At 41.2% G+C, this 24,391-nt stretch overlaps 1 protein-coding gene across 7 annotated transcripts in view; it reads right to left on the bottom strand.

Moving 5' to 3' along the window:
* Window positions 1-81: 81 nt before the first annotated feature.
* The window catches only part of DEUP1 (deuterosome assembly protein 1), an 87,202-nt gene continuing 62,892 nt past the window's right edge, over window positions 82-24,391 (bottom strand). For 5 of the 7 annotated variants that reach the window (XM_039521957.1, XM_039521940.1, XM_039521951.1 and 2 more), the window contains 2 exons: window positions 7,244-7,535; window positions 82-306 (listed from right to left, as the gene is read on the bottom strand). In XM_039521957.1, coding sequence (XP_039377891.1) covers window positions 133-306; window positions 7,244-7,535 — 466 coding nt within the window. In that variant the 3' untranslated portion in view covers window positions 82-132. The remainder of the gene's footprint in view (window positions 307-7,243; window positions 7,536-24,391) is intronic. The other 2 variants (XM_039521944.1, XM_039521967.1) reach the window with 2 other exon arrangements.

The raw sequence follows: 24,391 nt of genomic DNA, 5'->3' as shown, positions 1-24,391 counted from the left end.
ATATTACAAGACACTAGCTGTCTTCTGTGTACATTCAAGAAAATGGTAGCAGATTTTAGTTTTGAGAATCAGAAGCATAACTATTTGGTTATACCTTTATTTTTTTAAACTGCATATAAAAAGCTAAAAGGCTCATATATGTCTATTTTGTTTTAGCCTGGCATATTTTTTGACAGTATTTTCAGAATGCCTTTGCAGTTCTTCAATGTGTGAATTTAAAATCTCTTCAAATTCTTTTGCTCGTTTCTCTTCTTCTTGAAAGAACTTTTCTGTTACAGTTGTAGGTAAGGACATCTCTGGGGGAAGCTGAACAATACATAGAGCAGGCACAGTTAGTACAGAACTGAAAGTATAGCAATAATTTTACATTATTGAAGGATAAAACAAAATTTTCATCTTAAGTTTTACAAGCTGGTAACTTTGCACATTTTCTTTTACTAAAACATAGACTTAGTCCTTAGGTGTGTCACTACATATTTAAATGTACTATTGCTGGTCACAATTTGTCTCCCCTGCTATCCTCAAGACCCTTGGGCCAGTCATAGGACACTTCTTCAGTCCCTGCTGTAGTTTAGAATAGCCTCTAGCAAACACTGTTTGAAATGATGGGATATATTGAATAAAAACGCCTTTTTTTTTTTTGCATCTTAAGAAGTTAGATAGTCCCCTAAAAGAATGTTAATTCAGTAATACTAGCAACCAAGACACTCAGAAAAACTTAGTATTAGCCTCAACCTGGTGTGGGTTACACCTCAGTTCTCCTACCAGTGAATTTTTATTCTAGGACCTCCATGTCACATAGTCTTCACAGTGGGATGTTCCCCATCTCCACGGCAACTGGAGCAGACCAGATCTTTGGTCTGAGCTGGACTTAAGACTGCTACTCAGGAAGAACTCTCCAGAAGAAATCGTTACAAATTGTTTCTGTAACTGTTGTTCTTTGAGATGTCGCATATGTCCATTTCACTTAGGTATGCGTGTACTCCAGTGCACAGCTGCTGCAGCGCTTTTCTCCTTAGCGGTATCCATCAGGATGGCATAAGTGTCCTCTGCTGTCTTATGCACTGCATGAGCAATGCACACACAAAGGGTGGAGCCACCCCTGACCCTCCTCAATTCCTTCCTACTGGAAGACTCAAATAGAGAGGGGAAGGAGGGTGGGTCGTGGAATGGACACATGCAAAACATATCTTGAAGAACAACAGTTACAGAAAACATTTCTTCTTCTTCTAGTGATTGTACATGTCCATTCCATGAACCACCCTCCTTCCCCTCTCTATTGGAGTCTTCTGGTATGAAGGAACTGAGGAGGGGTCTGGGGTTGCTCTGTCTTTTATGCCTGTGTTCAGTGCATGATACAGAAGAGGATGCCCCAACAGGCACACACACCTACAGTGGAATGGACATATGCAACACATTTTGAAGAACAACAGTTACAGAAAGGTTAGTAACTGTTGGGTTTTTTTTGTTTTGGTTTTTTTTTGAGTGATTGCATATGTCCATTCCCCTATAGATGACTCACAAGCAGTTCCAAATGGAGGTGGGTTCGGAGTCTATTGAACCACTCATCCATTGTGAGAGGTATGACAAGATAAGCAGGTTGTCACTTTGCAAATGTCTAATATGGGAATACTAGTAGAAAGGCCACAGAGGCCACTTGGGACAGTCAAAAGACTCAACAATATTTGGTGGCTTCTCAGATTAGGGGACCACAGCTGCTGCTTTTGAGTTTCCCTTTCTCATCCAGTATCTCTTCTGGTTTTCCAACTGGACTTGGATGCAAATAGGTTCACCAACAGGCTTCCAACCTGGTGTGTGATGCACCAAAAAGCTAGACTGCATCACTTGGTTCTAAATGTGTCTTCCTGAGCTGACCAACCCTGACTTTTCTTCATTGTATAAGGCCCTGAGAAACAGAGACAAGGCTTCCATCCAGGACATAAACAAAATTACTAATCTAAGCTATGCTGAAGGTTTTCTGCCTTCTGAGCAGTTAAACACCATGTTTTTGAAGAATCATCTGCTGAAAATGGAGGAGTAAGCTTGGAAGTCCATAGTATGAGACAGGTTATACTTCGTGTCTCATCTAGGAACCATATTCCCCACATAAGAGTCCACATGGCATCTGTTATCTAGACCCGACATCAGGTAGCTATTAAATAATATTAAGAATGAATTCAACATGAGACGCTAGTACTGGATCTGGACCAAGGTCTTTATATACTTATTTGCTGGAATTGCTAGCTAGAAGCAAAGAAACAATTGTACTGGGTATAAGCCGAGGAGCTGTCAGAGATTTTGTCTTAATAGAGGTCTGCTAATGTCAGACTTTATTTTCTTCTGTCTCTCTTCTGAAATAAAGGTTATCATAGAAGATAAGTTAAATGCTGTAATTTTGTGAGTGCTGTAATTGGCCCTTCCACTTGTTTGCTCAAATTTTTGTTTCTGAAGGTATTTTGTGATGGCTGCTGAGGCCTGAGTAACATGATGAGAAGGTTGTCCACAGAAAGACAGATATGTATCCTTTTCACTTGAAGGGAGGGATAAAATATGGCATTTGTGAACCACATAGAAGTTACAAGTCCAAAAAGGGAGTGCTGTGTATTGAAAATGCTTCTTGTGTTGCAGAAACTAAAGTATCTCTGGTGACTCTCCCTGATCAGTAGGGACTACAGGAAATTTATTTTTGTATTCTGATGTCTGGGGAAGAAAATTCTGCCATGATGGATTTCAGTATTTTCACTTAAAATATTGATCTCCTTATGGACTTGTTGAGACACCTGAGATTTCTATGTCATTGTTTCTCTTTGTACCACAAAGAATCTTGTACCCTTTCCAAAATAACTCTTTCTTCATGAAGCTGGTTCTGTTGTTCCAATGAGTAGAAGATGGCTGACTGCACCTTTTATCTTCTGATATCACAAAGGGTTTTATTGATAGTGTTGGTTTATTTTAATGTACATGGGGAAAGGATAAACTTGTCTCTTGGACATCTCAAGCACCCATTTTCTTAGATAATTCATTCCCAGATGACAATTAAAGGGGGAAATCTGCCCAGACTTCGGAAACCCCTTATTCCCTTGTTTAAAGCATCAGTGACTGCTTTGTCTCTGTGCTCCCTAAAGAGCTTACCAACAAAACATTTAGAAAGATATCAGAATTTAGAATGCTATTCTATGGTTGCCCTGGGAACATATATTTGAATGTATAGCAAATCAGTCAGGTGAAGCATCATTCTTGAAAAAGTTGTTAGGGAAGCATAGTTAAAGTAGATTTTATGTCATGATTTTCTTTGTGCACACTTCCAGTGGCCTCCGAATTGAGCATAGACCTCCCACAATAAGAGACTGCAGGCAACACTATCAGCCGTGAGCCAGTTGTATCCAAGTTTTGTTTGAATTATTTTATTTTCCTGTCCGTGTATTTGGCAGGAATACTCCCTCAGTTAGTATAACTATCTCCTTTACTAAGAATGCAGCAGGCTTAACTTGAGGCAGAGTAATGAAGAATTTGTAGTCGTTACGTACGAGTAGGTCTCAGTAGAGAAATTCCCACTCCTTTATAAACCAGCAGAGGAAAAATCAAACACCTCTTTATCAACTTTCCAATTTTTATTTATTTATTAACTTATTTATTGGTGTTTCATTTGTGCTTAATTCTGGAAAACTTAGTTGAGAGTCTGGTGTATCTTGCTCAGAGCCTCAGTTTTGGAGATTTTGCCTCTTTAGAGGATCTAAAGGGGAGAGTCTCTCTCAGCAGAGGATTTAAGACTTTATGCTTACGATTGAGATGCTAAAGGAGCACACAAGGACGATAAAGCCATTGTGGAGAAACTAAATGAATTCTTTGCATTGGTCTTCACGGCTGAGGATGTGAGGGAGATTCCCAAACCTGAGCCATTCTTTTAGGTGACAAATCTGAGGAACTTTCCCAGATTGAGGTGTCATTAGAGGAGGTTTTGGAACAAATTGATAACCTAAACAGTAATAAGTCAGGAGGACCAGATGGTATTCACCCAAGAGTTCTGAAGGAACTCAAAATGTGAAATTGCAGAACTCTTAGCTGTAGTCTGTAACCTATAATTTAAATCTGCTTCTGTACCAAATGACTGGAGGATAGCTAATGTGACGCCAATTTTTAAAAAGGGCTCCAGAGGTGATCCCAGCAATTACAGGCCAGTAAACCTGACGTCAGTACCAAGCAAATGGTTGAAATGATAGTAAAGAACAAATTTGTCAGAAACATAGATGAACATAATTTGTTGGGGAAGAGTAAAGATGCTTTTTGTAAAGGGAAATCATGCCTCACCAATCTACTAGAATTCTTTGAGGGGGTCAACAAGCATGTGGACAAGAGGGATCTAGTGGATATAGTGTACTTAGATTTTCAGAAACCCTTTGACAAGGTCTCTCACCAAAGGCTCTTAAGCAAAGTAAGCTGTCATAGGATAAAAGGGAGGTCCTCTCATGGACTGGTAGCTGGTTAAAAGATAGGAAACAAAGGGTAGGAATAAATGTCAGTTTTCAGAATAGAGAGAGGTAAATAGTGGTGTCTCCTAGGGGTCTGTACTGGGCCCAGTCCTATTTAACATATTCATAAATGATCTGGAAAAAGGGGTAAACAGTGAGGTGGCAAAAATAGCAGATGATACAAAACTACTCAAGATAGTTAAGTCCCAGGCAGACTGTGAAGAGCTACAAAAGGGTCTCACAAAACTGGGTGAATGGGCAACAAAATGGCAGATGAAATTCAATGTTGATAAATGCAAAGTAATGCACATTGGAAAACATAATCCCAGTTATACGTATAAAACAATGGGGTCTAAATTAGCTGTTACCACTCAAGAAAGAGATCTTGGAGTCATTGTGGAGAGTTCTCTGAAAACACCCACTCAATGTGCAGCGGCAGTGAAAAAAGCTAACAGAATGTTGGGAATCATTAAGAAAGGGATAGATAAGACAGAAAATATCATTATTGTCTCTATATAAATCCATGGTACGCTCACATCTTGAATACTGCATGCAGCTGTAGTCGCCCCATCTCAAAAAAGATATATTGGAATTGGAAAAGTTTCAGAAAAGGGCGACAAAAATGATTAGAGGTAGGGAACAACTGCCATATGAGGAGAGACTGGGACTTTTCAGCTTGGAAAAGAGACAACTAATGGGGGGGATATGATAGAGGCCAATAAAATCATGACTGGTGTGGAGGAAGTAAAGAAGGAACTTTATTTACTCCTTATCATAACACAAGAACTCCGGGTCACCAAATGAAATGAATAGGCAGCAAGTTTAAAACAAACAAAAGGAAGTATTTTTCTACCCAATGCACAGTCAAACTGTGGAACTCCTTGCCAGAGGATGTTGTGAAGGCCAAGACTATAACAGGGTTCAAAAACAACTAGCTAAGTTCATGGAGCATAGGTCCATCAATGGCTATTAGCCAAGATGGACAGGGAAGGTGTGCCCAGCCTCTGTTTCCCAGAAGCTGGGAATGGGTGACAGGGGATGGATCACTTGATGATTACCTGTTCTGTTCTTTCTCTCTGGGGCACCTGGCATTGGCCACTGTTGGAAGACAGGATACTGGGCTACATGGACCTTTGGTCTGACCCAGTATGACCGTTCTTATGTTCTTATGCTGTCCTTTTAAATGCTAAGATCCTTCACCAGTCCCTAGGTCAAAAATCCCTGGGAAAAGGTGGGAGGGGCCCAATGAAGGGGAGAGTGCTATTCCTGGGAGATTGTAAGGAAAGTCTACAGGCATGTATCCTGCATATCTCCTTAAGGAAAATAGTGGCCATTTTATGACCTCCTGTGGCACCCTTGTAGATTGGAAGGGGAGAGGAGGAAGGCCTATCTACCAGAGTAGAGGATCTGAATCACTTCACCTCATGCTACCTGCTGCTGGATCTGTGCCAACTAGGGACTGACTGCACGGAATGAGCTGGAGCCATTGAAGGCAAATTACCCATCAGTATCAGAAAGGTCACAGGAGATGGTATAGAACCATAAGATTAGACAGGATCACAAGGGTCATTTAATCTAACTTTTCATGGCAGCTGAGGCCTTACAGGTAAAATTGCTTATAGGAAGAGGGCATGTTTTGTGGTCTTCTCAAGCACCTTGGCATAGACCTTGCCTACAGGCTGTCTGGGAGCAGAAATTTTTCCTCCTGGTTGCTATGGGGAGAACTTGCCCTCCCGCAAGAGTCAGGAGGCTCCAGTGAAGCTTTCCTCCTTGCTCTACAAGTTGTTGAAATGGGGCCCTATGACTAGAGGAAGATGGAGCGTGGGGGCCGGGATGGGTTTTGAAAAACGTACTCTATGACCCATGCCACAGATACTGTCCTGGTTTCAATAAAGGCAGTTTTCAAACGTTCTGCTCAATTGTCAGAACATGGACCTAACCCATGCGCTGGCTGGGAGCTAGTTTCCTTTTGGCCTGTTGTCCTTGTCTGCCATTTACTGTGAGGGGAGACAGGGAGGAAAGGTGCTGTCCTTCAAACCCACTTCAGAGAGCCAAAAGAATATTTTTTTTCCGTTTAACAATGTTGAGGACAAAAATCTAAAGCCAATGAAGAAATTGACACACACTCTCTCTCTCTCTCTCTTGCTACAAAGGGAGCCCTGGAGTCTGCAGCATGTGCAGTTTGGAGGCAGAGAATTCTGGGCAATTCTTCTTGATTGGCAGTCCTAAACTCAGGCTTGCAGCAAAGAAGTTGTCTGCCCCCAGTTGCCATGGAGATGGGTAACACCCTACTGTGAAGAGTGACATGGAGAGGACTGAGAATGCTATAATTTTACTCTTTCTCTTTAAGAAAAATAGAGATAACAACATTCAGGATTTTCTCCTTCATGTTTGGATACAATAGTTTACACCTAGAATAACAGGTACACAGATTCCTTTAATTTAATCCATTAATCTACTTCTAAAGAAATTTTATTTTTCTAACAGCACATTAGGGTCCTTATTAGAGTCGTTATGAATTTACTGCGATAGAGTTGTTAAAGCAGGGTGCCCCAGCTAAAGGCCATATTGGCAACTTGCTAAAGCCTGAAGCTCCCACCTTATTTTCATAATAGCGGATGATAACCACCATCACCATTAACACGGATGTATGGCTCAGCATGAAATATACCATAACAGCAAGTGTAAACTATATTATAGGAATCCATGAATCACATTTGGCCTATAGACTGAACTTTGGCCACCTCTGTGTTTAAAGTAAAATAACTACTCACCACTGGGTTGACTTCTTCCACACTGTACACATGGCTCAGTAAAACATCACATCTGTGCTTTTCAGGAAATGGGCTGTTGTAGTGTGAAGGATATAACATTGGTGGTGATGGAGATTTACCATCTAGTTTCTGGTCATGATCTCTGCTAAGTCTCTGAGACGGTAAACTGCTGCCACTTTTAGTACCAATGATATCCCCTTGACCATGTAGAATAAGATTTTGGTTTCTGTAGAGGTCATAGATAGTGGATTGCATAGGTTTCATTTGCCATTCTATTTTATTTTGGAAAGTTCTAAAATAATAAAAATAATGTTTTCAAAATATGAAGACCAGTTAAACTATGAAACATAGAGGTTAGGCCATGGTTTCTGTTAATATAATTTTGTCCTCTTTGCTTTGCTTTCAAACTGCTTCATGTATGAGTTCCATGACGGATAAGTTAAAATCAGCTTAAAACAGTAGTGGGCATGGCACTTTCAGAGAATGACATTAATCTCTGAAATTTATTCTCCACCTTGGTCTGATACAGTCCAATGTAGTTGACCTGCAGGCCTGCTAACATCTATATTTTCTCATGCTTTAACTGATACAACGAGCTACAATAAGAGAATGTAAGAGAGATAGGAAGGGGAGACCTTATTTATGGTGTTTTGGTTAGTGGATTTTGATCCATTCAAACGTCATATGGATGTAAATACATGCAGGTGCCTAGGATTTAGAACTGATACTTTTAATAAATCAAATTAAAGCTTTAGCATGTGGAGCCCCTGATCCTGCATCATTAAACTCAATAGGAAGGTTTGCCATTGACTTCAATGAGTGCAGGGTCAAAACAAGAATGAGAAAAGAAGAAACATTAAATACATATTTAAACTGAACAGGGGTATTTCTTTCTCTAACAATAATAACTGAAGAACTTCAAGCTGATTCAAAAATCCTTCAAGTACAGTATTATGGTGCTCCATAATCTTTGGACCTATTGACTGTGTAATCCATAGTAGATGTGGAATCATACATTTTTTATCTACCTGAAGATCAGTCAAGTAACAGCTATTGTAATTAACTGTTGTATAAGAAACGAAATCTACTTGCTACCCATTGCAAACAAATTCTCCTGGTAGCTGTCTGAGCAACTGCTAAAAATATACTGAGAAATAGCATGCTGTTTTGATTTCTTCTTACTTATACACATGCTTTCTTAATTAGAATAATTTCCAGTTGTATTTTTATTTGTAATATATACCAAAGTATGAAAAACAGAAAAATCCGATAACCCCATTTTTTCTTACATAGCAGGTTTTTCTCTTAGAATACTTTTCGTAGTGGTAAAAGTTTCCACCATTGTATTAAAGTCTGAGCTTATTACAAAGAAGGGTTCTGCTTTTGTAGGTAACTTGGAGTACTCAATACCTACTTTAATTAAACACTATAGCAATCCTAAATTTGTATACCAACTTAAATCCCAAAGGATCCCAAAGCATTTTACTAATATAATATACTAGTATACAAACTTTGACAATTATTATGTTATCTCTCACAGAAATACCAACACCTCTGTGGTAAAATCTGACAAGTGTTCAAAAGAGCACAACATTATTCGGTACAAAGGAAGTTGGCTTTATAAAATAGTCTCCAAGCATGGAGTGAAGGTCCCTGTTCCCATAGCTAGGTGCAGAAAGGAAGGAATTGAGACAGTTAGAGACCACACAGACCTTGTATAATCTCATTTTGAATATTTGATGCTGTGAGGCGGTGTCTATGCAGTAATACTAGGAACTTTTAAAATACTTTTTAAATAGAAGTTCACTGGTGCTGGAGTTGTGGGAGCAGGGAGCATCCCACAAGTGGGAATATGTAAAGGCCACCTCAAAGAAGTAATGAAGAATATCTTCTCTAATTACAAATGAAGTTGGGATTAAAATAAGAAGAATGTAATACTCAGGTGCAGAACGATTGGAATGCTGTAATTATTATCCACTCCAAGATGAGATACTCTGAAAGTAAGACACTCAGAGTCATCTAATGTTTACTCTACCTTTAGCAGAATTTTCCACTTTACTCCTTACCGCTCACTGAATAGATACAGTTTGCTCTTTGGAGCACAGAATAAATCCTCCCCACCCCACCATTTTAAAGCCTATTTAGTCCGCTGTTGGATTAAGGGCACAGTGAAGAAGCCTCTACAGTGATGAGAGCTGGCATGAATAATAAAAACATGGAATTGCTCATTTTGTGTTTTGACCTTTTTTAAAGTAATTTCCTCTAAAAGCCCAAAGCAAAGGTCTCTGTGTTCTGTTTTTCAAACCTGATTCTCTATGTATTTAATAATAGTTATTACTCATTTATATTGAAATATACTTCACAAAGGCCAACATTTCCAAACCTGCGGGTCCACAGTTATAATATTTTTTAAGATAGTAAAAACAAAAAATATTTACATACCTAAATATAGGTGGCATAATTTTTCAAAGGTGCTTAGCAACCCCAGTCTCCACTGAAGTCAATGGATCTATGCTGCACACTAACTTTGAAAAACAGGCCACCTATATTTAGATACCTTATTATGGATTTTGTATCCTAACTTTAGACAGTCATGTTTGATCATTTTGACCTTAAATTTCTGCCAATTCAATCTACCATAATGTGTAAAAACAGAGTTCTAATTTTAATACAAGATTAAAGGTATGGAACGATCTGAAAAATTGTGAAAACATGACTATTTGTTTATACAGGCAAGTCAAATTCTGAAAAGGTGCAGGTTAACCATTCATCAAGTTTTTGCATTTTGTTTATTATTTGTATTATCATTTGATCTAGGATGGAATCATTAATATATACACATACAGCACAGGCATAACTTCATTGTTGTGGTGGATACAAAGTAACCCCCATCCAACTGAAACTGCAAGGGAAATTTACACAGGCAAAATGTAATAACCCAAACTGTAATTTGTAGCTTGATACTGTTCCTAATGAAATCAATTACAAGCAGGGGCAGCTCTAGGTATTTTGCCGCCCCAAGCACAGCAGGCAGGCTGCCTTCGGCGGCTTGCCTGCAGGAGGTCCCTGGTCCCGCGGAGCTGGCGGCACGCCTGTGGGAGGTCCGCCGAAGCCGCGGAACCAGCGAACCCTCCGCAGGCATGCAGCCGAAGGCAACCTGCCTGCTGCCCTTGCGGCGAACAGCAGAGCACCCACCGTGGCTTGCCGCCTCAGGCACGTGCTTGGCGTGCTGGTGCCTGGAGCCGCCCCTTGATTACAAGATCCCTAGTGATGTCAATAATACAGGATCAAGCCCCTACACTGTTTTCCAGAGTTAACATTTTGACTCTTAAGAAACAGAACCAACGGATCTTTAATGCCCACAAGTGGTCATACTTTGGTTTTATGTCTCAGCTGAAAGACAGTAGCGTAATGCCCCTAACATTCAGACATTGGCTAAAAACTGATACAGAAGAATCCCACCTCCTAAATCACTAATATCACTTCCTGCAACATCCTGGATTTCCCTGGGGGTCTCCCATTTAGCTACTGACCGGGCTTATCCCCGAGGTTCTAGTGGAAATATAGATCATGGTGGTATGGCTGAAAGCATTAAAGAATACACTTGAATGAAGGCTCCTTTTCCATTATGCAAACATTTCCAGAATTATGAATACAAATAGCAAAACCAAACAAACAAAACCCCCAAACAAAACAAAAAAATCCAACATGGCATCTGGAAATTACTACTTAAAAATAAGAAACCCACCAGCAGCACCACATGTTTCTATTTTTACTATCTAAAAATATATATATTTTTACCCTTTCTCCTATGTCATAATTACCATGGAAACAAAAGAGCAAATTAAAACAGAAAAAACATAGTTTATGTTCACAATAAAATAAAACATGTCCTAGCCTCAAAATAAACCAGCAACAATTGTCTGGTTCATCTGCATACATCTGATGATTGAAAATTTAACTCTAGTTGTCTGGGAAAATGTTGATGTAGTTCCTTGTTTGGGAACACAAAATTAGAAACATACAATAGACCTGATTTTCAAAAACTCTGGTATGTTAATGTGCATACAAAATACATGTGGAATTTGCACATTTGATTTGCATGGACAATTATCATATTTGTAAACACAAGTTCCCAGTTTGTGCATGCATTTATGACAACGGAATATGTAAATTAGACTTTAAATTGTAAACACATGGGCCCTTCTTGAAAACCAGACCCAAGATTTACCAGTTAAAGAGCCATCACATATCTTAGTACTTCATGACCTACTCTGAGAAATTTTTGACCAGCCACAGAAGCCCTAAATCTCTTAGCTCATGCAAATATGTTCTCTACTTTCATGTGCAACAACTACAAAGTTCTGGCTCCTTCAAACCTGACACTGCACTGCACCAACACACAAGCATAAACAGGCACTAATTCAGGCTACTACCCCTCCCCCCCCGCTTTGTTGACATGCTAACTAAAGTGACCTCAGTTACAAATCGATCAGGGAAAGGTGCTCATGTCACCCATTGGTCTTTGCATTTTGAAATTCTAGTGAAAGTGGGGCACAAAGAAGTAACCAAAAAACTGTTCTATAATGTCAAAATTGGTCACACTTCCAAGTGCTTAACACTGTTAATTAGAATTAGTTATATTTTATTTTGAATTATTTGTTTAGACCTGTTTAGATTTCTATTCTGAGATGTTATGGTTATAAAAAAAACCACAGGTCTATATGCTCACTGGGTTCTTCCATTGCCTCTAACACTACAAAAGTGCCTAAAGGCCATATTTTCAAAGGAGTTTTTGGCTCCTAAAGATGCAGATGCTAGTGGGAGTTTCAGAAATGCTTAGAGCCTAACTACCATTGGTTTCAAAGAGAATTAGGTGCCTTGGCACTTAAAATATCATAATGCCACTTTAATCCATGGTATTATCTTAGACCTTAGTCCATCCCATGCTTTGCTGCAAATTGGGCTACCCACATTTGCTATCCTTCCTTGTCAACTACCCTTCTCTCCAAACTTTCCCGTTTCATGTTGAGGTGCTTGATGTCGTTCAGAACTGTTTGTTTCCATGTTATTCATGGTCTTCCCCTCTTTCTTCTTGCATTTTCTGGCTTCCATTCAAGGGCGGTATTTGGTAAGCGTTCTGGTATTTGGTAAGTCAGCACATGTCCCAGCCACTGATGTCTTCTTTTGTAGATTATTTGTGAGAGAGTACCTTGTCGAGTAATTTTTCTGACTTCTTCATTTGTCTTCCTATCTCTATATGTTATTCCCAATATTCTTAGACATTTGTGGTGAAATGCATTCAGCTTTTTGCGTATCGTTCTTGGTAAGTTGCCATGTCTCACTGCTATATGTTGTGATGGCAATAACAATTGTTTTGTACACATTCAGTTTTGTCTTGAGGGAGACGTTTTTGAGTTGCCAGATGTTTTTGAGTCTTCCAAATGCAGTGTTTGCCTTCCTGATTCTTATTATTTCCTTGGATCTAGTTCCATCTTGGCTGATGGACAATTTTACATATCTTGGAAGGACCACCTTCTCGAGTTTCTTTTCTTCAATTTTGATTTCTGTCCCTATAGTGCCCATTAATATGACCTTAAATACTGTGTGCAGTTCTGCTTACCCCATATCAAAAAGGATGTAGTGGAACTGGAAAGGGTTCAGAGAAGGGCCGCAATGATGGTCAAGGGTACAGCGTGGTGTCCATAATAGAAGAGACTAAAAAGATTTGGGCTGTTCAGCATAGAAAAGAGTTGATTAAGAAGGGGGGGAGGGATATGCTAGAGGTCAATAAAATCATGAATGGTGTGGAGAACGTGAATAAAGAAGTGCTGTTTAACCTTTCCCACCATAAGTGCTAGAAATACGGGTACTGGGGGTGCTGCCACACTTCCTGGCTTGAAGTGGTTTCCATCATATTCAGGGTTTAGTTTGGTTCAGTGGCTCTCAGCATCCCCACTATACAAATTATTCCAACACCCCTGTTTCCCACAATACAAAAACTGGAGTTCCCTGATGAAATTAAAAGGCAGCAGGTTTAATACAAACAAGAGGAAATACTTTTTCATACAATATCTGTGGAACTCACTGCCAAAAGTGATGGCCAAAAGTATAACTGTGTTCAAAAAAGACTTAGGCTAGGACTACAATGGGAGGGAGTTGACCTAAGATATGCAACTTCAGCTACGCAAATAGTGTAGTTGAAGTCAGCATATCTTAGGTCGATTTAACTGGCTGTGAGGATGGCGGTGAGTTGACCGCTGCCGCTCCCCCGTCGACTCCGCTTCCACCTCTCACTGCGGTGGAGTTCCGGAGTCAACAGCAGAGCGATCGGGGATTGATTTTATCGCATCTACACTAGACACGATAAATCAATCCCCAATAGATTGATCACTACCTGCCGATCCGGCGGGTAGTGTAGACATACCCTTAGATATGTTCATGGAGGATAGTTTCAGTATAAGTCCCTGTGATGAAGCAGAGAAACTACCAGCTGGCATAGCAAGGGTTAAAGAAAACCTTTGGGTTCAGCTAGTCCTGCCATGCCATACTTGCTGGTGAGGGGACTTCCTATTCTTCAGTGCCAACCCAGCAAGACCAAACCCCGTCTCAACCAGATGAGGAGCCCCCTCCATTACCTGAGTCAGAGATTCTGATTCAGTTCTCCAACTTTGTGGAAGAGCAACAGGCAGACAACACAATGAGCTGAGAATACACTCAAGTGGCGGCAATGAATGGGGAATCTGTCTAATCCCATCAAATGGGACACTTTGAGATTCAGGGTGACCATCTATAATGCACAGAGAACGACTGAGAAACTCAGGAGGTTTGGAACCAGCTTTTGGTGCCCCGACCCTACTGGAAGGAGGTTATGCAACTGGCCCATGTGATACCCTTCACAGTGCACCTTGGAAGGGCACTAGCTGGGATTCTGGCCCATTTTTTTTGGCCTGGGGTCTACAAAGATGTGCTGGATTTCTGTGCTTCATGCCTGGAGTGTCAGCTCACTGCTCTTGACCAACTGAGAAAGCCTTCTTGATTCACCTCCTGCTTATGAGTGTACCCTTTGAGTGGATTGGAATCAACATAGTTGGCCCACTGGAGAAGAGCGCTAGAGGATACCAGTTCATTTTAGTTGTAGTGGACTACGCAACCTGGTACCCGGAATCTGTACCATTATGCACCATGAACACCAAAACTGTTGCCACAGAATTTATGAAAATCTTCACTTGAGTTGGGATGCTATAGGAGATCTTAACAGATCAAGGAACAAACTTGATGAAGCAATTTTGCCATTTACTGAAAATCAAGTAAATGGAGTGCTTTAACAGAACACTAAAAAAGATGCTCCGAAGGTTCGTCCTTATGGATGTCTGACACTGGAACCAGTTAGTTTCTCCTCTTCTATTTGTGACGTGAGAACCTCCCCAGTCTTCCATTGGCTTCTCACCATTTGAGCTCTTATATGGATGGCAACCATGAGAGATTTTGGACCTCATTTGGGAAATGTTAGAGCAGTCATCTCTTGAATCTTTAGGCTCATTTGCCAGGGAGAACCTCCTACGTGCCCAAAGCACTCAGGAAGCAGCCTACAATAAATGGGCTCTCCTCCAGCAGTTTGAGCCAGTGATCAGGTACTTTGTTATTGCCCAGCTCTGACACAGCTCTTAGCCCACTGGCAGGGGCCATATGAGGTGATCCGACACGTAGGACAGGTGAACTACGAAATCAGACAACCCAACAAGCAGAAGGTATAACAAATCTACCACATGAACCTTTTAAAACTGTGGAAAGCCCAGGAAAGCCTACTAATAACTTCTTACCCACCAGAGCCTGAATTAGGCCCACAGGCTGCCAAGGCCTCAAAGCCAAGGGTGTTCAAGATTGGGGACAACCTTACTCCAGAACAGAGAATCCAGGCTCAGAAATTGATCACCTCCTTCTCCTCAGTATTTGCTACCCAACCGGGGTGAACCCACCTGATAACCCTCAATATTCAGATGGAACCGGGAGTTAAGGTCAGGGAAAACCCTTACCCTCTTGCCCATGAAGCAAGAACTCCAATCAATGCTAGAGTGGGGCGTGATTGAAGGATAATTTTTTTGACTGGAAAAGCCCTGTAGTGCTAGTCCCTAAACCTGATGGGACTACCTGATTTTGCACCGATTTCCGAAAGGTCCATGCAGTATCAAAATTTTACATGTACCTGATACCTCACATTTATAAACTGCTTGACCAGCTAGGGAAGCCAGAGTACATCACCACTCTAGATTTAACAAATTGGTATTGGCCGATCCCCTTTCTCTACTCCCTTTGGGCTCTTCAGTTCCAGACAATGCCCTTCAGATTGCACGGGGCCCCAGCCACATTCCAAAGGCTAATGGAGAGATGCCTCCAACCCCACAGCCAGTATGCTGCCGCATACGTACACAACGTTGTTATCTACAGTCAAGACTGGCAGGACCATCTAAAACACATGACAACTGTGCTGCAATCTCTCAAGGAGGTCGGCCAGATGGCAAACCCCGCTAAATGTCACCTCGCAAGGATGAGACCACCTACCTCGGGTATACTTTGGGAAAAGGCACAGTACGACCCTGGTCAGCAAGGTTAAGGCCCTCCAGGCGTGCCCCTCACCTTTCTTGAAGAAACGATTATACCATTTTTTAGGACTGGCCAGATACTTCCACTGATTTACTCTAGGGTTCTCAACCATTGCAGCCCCTCTTTCCGATATTCTCAAGAATAAGATCTCAAAAAAGATCCAGTGGACCAGAGCCTGGGAGGAGGCTTTCAAACCCTGAAAGTCCAGTTCTGCCAAGAACCTGTTCTATATAGCCCTGACTTCACCAAGGAGTTCCTGCTACAGATGGATGCTTCGGATGTGGGCACAGTAGCAGTTTTATCCCAGGTAGTAGTAGGTGATGAACACCCATTCTGTACATTAGATGGAAACTGTTCCCAAGGGAGAAAGCTCACTTTGTAATTGAAAAAGAAGTACTGGCAGTAAAATGGGCTATGGATTCACTATGCAATTACCTTCTGGGCACTCACTTCACTCTAGTCACCGACCATGCCCCTCTCCAATGGCTACATGCCACGAATGATATGAACCCCTGAATTATGAGGTGGTACCTCTCCCTCTATCCCTTTTCCTTCCGTATTCAATACTGGACTGGAAGAGCCCACCTGAATGCCAACTTCTTTTCCTGGGATGGCGGAGAGTAGCTTGGGGGACTTGTAAGAATTAGCCCAGGATAGCAGGTTCTGACTCTCCATCAGGAGAGACACCAACTGTCCAGAGGTTGATATACATAGGGCCCTGAGCTAGGACCTGGGGGAGAGGGAAGGCCCGGGTTCCCCTACCACCCGCTCAGCCTTAAGGATTAAGACTACTCAGCCCAGCAGGTATCTGAGAGCCTGACGATCTAACCACTAGGCCACCTGGCCACCCAAGCCCTGTCATAGTCCACATGCTTGGGGCAACCCTAAACCTCTGGCTGCCAGAAGCTTGGAGGAAAAGACAGGGGTGGATCTCTCCAAAATTGCCTTGTTCTGTACATTACCCCAATGAAACTGTGGTACTGGACACTGTCAGAGACATTATAGTGGGCTAGATGGACCATTGGTCTAACTCAGGATGGCAGTTCTTATGTTCTTAGGTGTATCTGGACCTTCATGTGTCTCAATACCTTTGAAAATATGGTCCTAGAGGGCTATCTACATCTTTAAGTGCCTAAATACTTCTGAAAATATGGCTCTTAGTCTCCTAAGTTCTAGATGCACAATAAGAGTTTAGACTCAGCATTACAGGGTATATCTATACTGGAAAGAAAAACACGTGGTACCAATTATCGGAGCCTGGGTCAACTGACTTGGGTTCATGGGACTTGGGCTGAGGGATTAAAAATAGCAGTGTAGGCCATCCCTGCTTGGACTGGAGCCCAAGCTCTGAGACCCTACCACCTTGCTGGATTTCAGAGCCTGGGCTCCAGCCCAGGTCAGAGTGCCTATATTGCTATTTTTAGCTTTACAGCCCAAGCCCTGCAAGCCTGAGTAAATTGACCTGGGCTCTAAGACTTGATGTCATGGGTCTTTTATTGCAGTGTAGATATACCCACAACATCTAACTTTTAGGCTTCCTGGCACCTAATGGAATCCACAGCCCCGAGTTAGGTTCACAAGCTACCATAAATGCATGGGAAAAATTTGGAATCTAAGAAAAGAATTTACATAAACCCGCAGGCTGAGCAGGGAGCTGCCTAAACTAGCCAGTAGGAAATGCCAACGAGAGGGGTGTGGCCTAAGCCCTATTCCTCAAAGGGAGTTAGTCTCTTAACTTGGGCTGGAGGGAAGTGCCCATGTGCACTCAGGATTTACAACTATAAGCCCTTTCTTAGAGTTAGGTGCCTAAGCCAAATCAGACCTTTTTCCACAAAAAACTGAGGAGGCGCTATCCTCCTTACTTCCTAAAATCCAAATGGTTAGCACACTCACATAGAAAATGAGAGACCCAGATTCAAGTACCCATTCTGCCTGATTTGGAGCAGAGACTTGAAAACCAGATCTTCCACTTCTAAGGTAAGTTCCCTAACCACCAGGCTGTAGGATATTCAGCAGTGGACTTTGCTCTCACTCCCCCTCCTATTGAAGCTATTCCACTTTGTATAAAATACTAAAATATTGATTGGAGCAGGGACTGGAACCTGGGTCTCCCATGTGACTACCCCACCCACTGGGCTATAGAGTTTTTCTCTGTCTGACCCAATGAATATTTAAGTATCTTATAAAAAGTGGAACACATTTCTTTCTCAAAGTATCCCAAATTACATTACAATAACTTTAAATAGTATATACTGCTGTGCTTGTGCGCAGTCTTCATCTTCAAAAAACAAACAAACAAACAAACAAACAGATCCTAGCAGTCACCATCCATTAAATCTAACTTTAATCCCTAATAAAATAGAGAAACAATTAGTGGGTTTTCTCCCCCTCTATTAAGGGTAGTGGAAGCATAAACAACAAATCATGCCAGAAAAATTGGATTGGTTTTTGATTAAATTACAAGATTAATGAATGAAGGGAAATTCTGTAGGTATATATCTAAGTTTTATCAAAGATTTGGGGAGGGTCTCACTTTGAAGTTCTTAACAAAGCTAATTAGAATTACAGTTATATTTTATTCACAGGTACTTTTTAGATTTCCATCATGAGAGAAAGATCAGCATTCACAGTTTGGAATAACATTTAATAGATCTCAGATGGTTATAAAATAAAAGTTCTATAAAGTACCTGGGTTCTTCTATTGCCTCTGACTACACTACGGGATTATTCCGAATTTGCATAAACCGGTTTTGTAAAACAGATTGTATAAAATCGAGTGCGCGCGGCCACACTAAACACATTAAATCGGTGGTGTGCGTCCACGGTCCGAGGCTAGCATCGACTTCTGGAGCGTTGCACTGTGGGTAGCTATTCCGTAGCTATCCCATAGTTCCCGCAGCCTCCCCTGCCCCTTGGAATTTCCGGGTTGAGATCCCAGTGCCTGATGGGGCAAAAATCATTGTCGCGGGTGGTTCTGGGTAAATGTCGTCAGTCACTCCTTCCTCTGGGAAAGCAACGGCAGACAAGCATTTCGCGCCTTTTTTCCCTGGATTGCCCTGGCAGATGCCATAGCATGGCAATCATGGAGCCTGTTTTGCCTTTTGTGACTGTCACCGTATGTGTACTAGATGCCACTCACAGAGGCGATTCAGCAGCGCTACACAGCAGCATGCTTTTGCTTTTGCATGACAGCAGAGATGGTTACCAGCCATACTGCACCATCTACCAATCCATAAATTGGTAAAAAGATGAGCATGGCTACCAGTCCTTTTGCACTGCACCATTTGCTGCTGTTATAAGTGCCCCTGGCTGCTCTTAGCAAGGGGCGCAAAAGCCAAAATTGGGAATGACTCCCAGAGTCAATCCCTCCTTTTTGGTATCTAAAAATAGAATCAGTCCTGCCTAGAATATGGGCAAGTGTACTAGAGAACCACTGTATCAGAGAACCAGAGAGCACAGCTGCTCTGTGTCAGATCCTGCAGAAATTATGAGTTGTATGCTATTCACAGGGGGTGCTCCTGCAACAACCCCACCTGTTGATTCTGTTCTTCCCCCAGCCTTCCTGGGCTACTGTAGCATTGTCCCCCCACTTGAGTGATGAAGTAATAAAGAATGCAGGAATAAGACACACTGACTTGTTAGTGAGAAATGAGTGGAGGGCAGCCTCCAGCTGCTATGATAGTCCAGACAGAACAGTAAGGAGTGTGGAGGAGAGGAGCCCAGCATCCCTCTGCTAGTCCAGGGGCAATTGAATCTTTTTTTTACACATGAAGGGTGGGGGCTGACAGAGCTCAGCCCCCTGTTGCTATGACGACGATGGTTATCAGCCATACTGCACCATCTACCAGGAAAAATTAGGGCCAGGCACCCTTGATAGACCTCACCGATGCTAGTATGCATGGTTACCAGTCCTTTTGCACTGCCCCATGTGCCAATAGGCTGATGACGAGGATGGATACCAGTCATATTGCACCATCAGCCACCCATGGCGGGGGGGAGCAAGGATGTTGGTGTTGAGTGCTGCAGCATCGGGTCTATCTGCAGCATTCAGTAAAGATAGGGTGACATGTTAAAGAGTCAAGAGAGGATTGTTTTCCCTTTCACTTCTGGGGGTGGGTGGGGGGGTGCGTAAATTGCCGAGATATGCCTGACCCACCGCGGACACTGTGTTTGACCCTAGAAGCATTTGGAGCTCAGCCAAGAATGTAAATACTTTTCGGAGACTGCAGGAACTGTGGGATAGCTTGAGTCCTCCAGTCCATGAGCGTCCATTTGATTCTTTGGCTTTCCGTTATGTTTGTCATGCAGTAGTGCGCTGAGCCCCTGCTATGGCGTCTGTCTGGAGATTTTTTAAAAATGATTTTGAATTTCGTCTTCTGTAACGGAGCGCTGATAGAACAGATTTGCCTGCCCTTACAGTGATCATGTCCGCATCGTCCATGCGGGAGCTCTTTCTTTATTTTGATTTTTAACTGCATCACCACCCGTGCTGATCGGAGCTCCACGCTGGGCAAACAGGAAATATTCAAAAGTTCGCGGGGCTTTTCCTGTCTACCTGGCCACTGCATCCGAGTTCAGATTGCTGTCCAGAGCGGTCAGTGGTGCACTGTGGGATACCGCCCGGAGGCCAATACCGTCGATCTGCGGCCACACTAACCCCAATCCGATATGGTAATACCGATATTAGCGCTACTCCTCTCGTTAGGGAGGAGTACAGAAACCGGTTTAAAGAGCCCTTTATACCGATATAAAGGGCCTCTTAGTGTGGACGGGTGTGGCGTTAAATCGGTTTTACGCTCCTAAAACCGGTTTAAACGCCTAGTGTAGACCAGGCCTAAGATTCTCCTGAGCAATAAGTAAAAGAATAAAGAGTCCTGTGGCACCTTATAGACTAACAAATGTATGGGAGCATAAACTTTCGTGGGTGAATACCCACTTCGTCAGACGCATGTGTCTGACGAAGTGGGTATTCACCCATGAAAGCTTATGCTCCCATACATTTGTTAGTCTATAAGGTGCCACAGAACTCTGTTGCTTTTTACAGAGCCAAACTAACACGGCTACCCCTCTGATAAGTAAAAGAATAAAATTCTAAAAATATTTAAAGCTCTTTTAGAAAATTACATACCTCCTTTTATAGTGGCTAGCATACAGTTGGTGCAACCAGAAACAATATATTGTAAATGTTATGATTAAAAATAGCAACAACAGTACATTCACTTGGAAAAGGAAATTTTAGGCTGAAGAATATAAGAAGATAATTAGACAAATATATTATTATATTGCACTAGAATAACTTTTAGAAAATAGAAATAGCCAAGAATTAAATATACAGGTTCAGAAAACCTAAACCATATAATATCTGTGGCTGCCAATTATTTAAATCTTTACTTCCTGGAATTTTGCTGTTGCACAGGTTCTTCAAATTGGTAAAATCACATTTTTTATCTTTCCATTCATTTTTACTTTGCTATACTGCATAAAGTATGATAGTAAGTAGTTTATTTTTCTTTAAATTAACTACTTTAATTGTCTTTTAATTTTCAATTTAATGTTTATTACATATTTGGGGTAATTCCGTACTTCACTGGCTAAAATGAATTGAGAACTATAGATATTTATACAATATGCTTTTTTTCTAAGTCTGAATTCACTATTTTCCCCTAAACATGGAGTTTAACATGATAATTTATTCAGGACATCTGAAATGCTGTTTCTTTTAAAAATCAGGTCACTGAAGAACACCAAAAGCAGACAAGACATTAAAATGCATTTAATGAAACTTCCAACAAATGAAACTGGCAGGACACAAGGCTCTGCAGCAGGAGTTGTAGTTCTAACTGCTTATTAAGATAATCTCCTGCAGAGCAGTTTACCTCTCATGTTGGTTTGTATATGCTCCCACCGTGTTGTTTTATCAGGCAGTACTAACATAGACTGTACTATTTTGCAAAGTGAGTAGCAAAAGAATAATAGAAACAGAATACAAAACAAGGTTTAAAAAAATCAGTTAAAATATGCTATATTCAACTTTTTATGTATCTAAACAAACAATACAGAACACTAGGAGGAAATGTCTAGGGTATTATTTCTTATCAAATTCCTACAGTCATCCAGAAAGGGGTAACAATTTGACTCAGATGTACTGAATGGGGTAATTGATATTATCAAATGCAAAAAAGTAAGATAAAAGGTCATTTATGTGGATTTGTTGGGAAACTATTGATATAATTATGACAATAAAGAAACCCATCCATGCATAACTAGAGTTTAATTCCATAACTGACATTCTGTAACAAAGGAAGTTATGCCTCAAAAATTTCTGAGGCCTTTTGAGCCCTGCCATGAGCACTTCTGGCGATGTAATAGTAATAAAACCTGACATCCCACAGGAGTTGTTGTGTATGTGAAGGGAATGTGTCATGTAACGTCTATACTGAAAACCTATGTCACACACTGCAAAATATACGTACAGATAATATGTAAGGAGTTATATATCTATACTGAAAATTATGCTCTTAAGGTGATAAACAAGTTTCTTTTAGGCAGGAAATGCTTATCTACCTGTAAGGCTATATGTAAACTAAGTATCCTATCCTTCACAATGAATACATATTTACAATCTGAGCAAAATGCTAATCAAGTGATTGAAGACTCTCTCCAAGAGATTATTACAGGCAAAAACCAGCAGGGGTTATCCTGTTCACAAGTGAAAACAATGGAACCATTTCCGGGGGTGCAAAGGTACATCTACCTAGGGGACAAGCTGCTAGCTGGCTGTTCTTATGGATGGAAGATCACAACCAGTCTGGCTGTTTAACACTGGGAGAAAAACTTTGGATGAGCTATCCTTTAAGAGACAGGGGAATGTCTTGTTAGTTAAGTTTAAATTCTACAAAACAAGTTATGGTTTTATTTTATACATAACCATTTGTTTCCATTAATTCTACTTGCTTCTTCTAGAATATCTGTTCTTTGATAAATAAACTTTTACTTGTTTTCTCTGTAAACAAATCTAAGTGCTGTGAGTCGAGCAGACATGAAAGTGGTAAATTGGATGCATTATTGCACTGGCAGTAGTGTATCTCTGAATTCTGTAAGCATAGGGCTGGTCACTCCACGGGGAGTGTTGGGGGATTGGAGTGTGCCTATTGCTTGCCTGGTGAGGGACAGCCAAGGCTGCGTGGGCTGAGAGGGGAGTGCTTTTGTTGCCTGTGGCTGGTGGAGTCAGGGAACTGAACCCTGGAAGACACAAACAAGGCTTTCTCCTGCTAAGGGCAGCTGCTAGCAAGGTGCCTCACACCCTGGGTACCCTTGGGAAGTGTCACAGCATCCCACCTTCCCTTATACCCAAGAGCTCCCTATATTATGCAGCTATCCAACTGCAAAAGGTCTGTGAGCATTTGTCCATCCCTACTGCTATAGTGACACCTACATGCTGTCTCAGGAGTAGGAAAGGACCAGATATCAGCTGGGAATAAGCCATTAAAAAATTACTTGCCTTGTACATAGATGAGCGTCTTATGCCTGAACTTAGGCAGAGAGAGGAAGGCCCTCTTGACACCCAGGTATCTTTTGATGGTCAGGACTCACAAATGCTTCACTTCTGCTACACAGGGCTTTAACAGCAAATATTTCTTTGCATTGAGTACTCATAAAACTTATTGGGGATGAACCCATTTTCTTGTTAACAAATTGCCTACCATACCTTAAGGAACTGCCTTTCTGGTGGCCGAAGCATGAAGGTGCATATGAATGTTTAGCATATCTTGCAAGTAAATACCTTGCAACACTGGCTACAACCGTGCCACGGAAACACCTGTTCTCACTTTCAGGTGACGTAAATAAGAAGCGGACAGCATTATCTCTTGTAAATGTAAACAAAACTTGTTTGTCTTAGTGACTGGCTGAACAAGAAGTAGGACTGACTGGACTTGTAGGCCCTAAAGTTTTACATTTTTTTACATAGCCACTAAAAATAAAGCAACATAATAATTCTACATTTGTAAGTTGCACTTTCATAAAGGGATTGCACTACAGTACTTGTATGAGGTGAACTGAAAAATACTATTTCTTTTGTTTATCTTTCTAACAGTGCAAATATTTATAATCAAAATAATAATATAAAGTGAGCACTGTACACTTTGTATTCTGTGTTGTAAATTAAATCAATATGAAAATGTAGAAAAAATTCCAAAATATTTATAATATTTATAATAGTATTTTCGATGAAGCAAAGCTGAAGAAAGTGATTTCTGGGTTTGACGGGAGCCAGACAGAAAAGTGTGATGAGGACTATAATATCTTTGCTAACAAGCTGAGACGTTGCATAAAAGCAGCGGAAATTGAAAAGATGAAGAAGGCAAAGGGAATAATCTTGAACTAAATGAAAAGCTTGTTAGAGAAGCAGAGAAATATGAAAAGGAGCTCGGATAACAACCTCGAGTACTCCATTCTGTGCAAGCTTATACAGCAAAAACTGAAGGACGACTTTGAGAACTTCCAGAAAGAAAAGCTCTTTAAAACGGCTGAATCACACAAGAG

This window comes from Mauremys reevesii, linkage group 1 (assembly GCF_016161935.1).
Source record: "Mauremys reevesii isolate NIE-2019 linkage group 1, ASM1616193v1, whole genome shotgun sequence".
NCBI lineage: Eukaryota > Metazoa > Chordata > Testudines > Geoemydidae > Mauremys > Mauremys reevesii.
The sequence above is the reverse complement of the archived record's forward strand: the minus strand, read 5'-3'. Positions and strand labels throughout refer to the sequence as shown.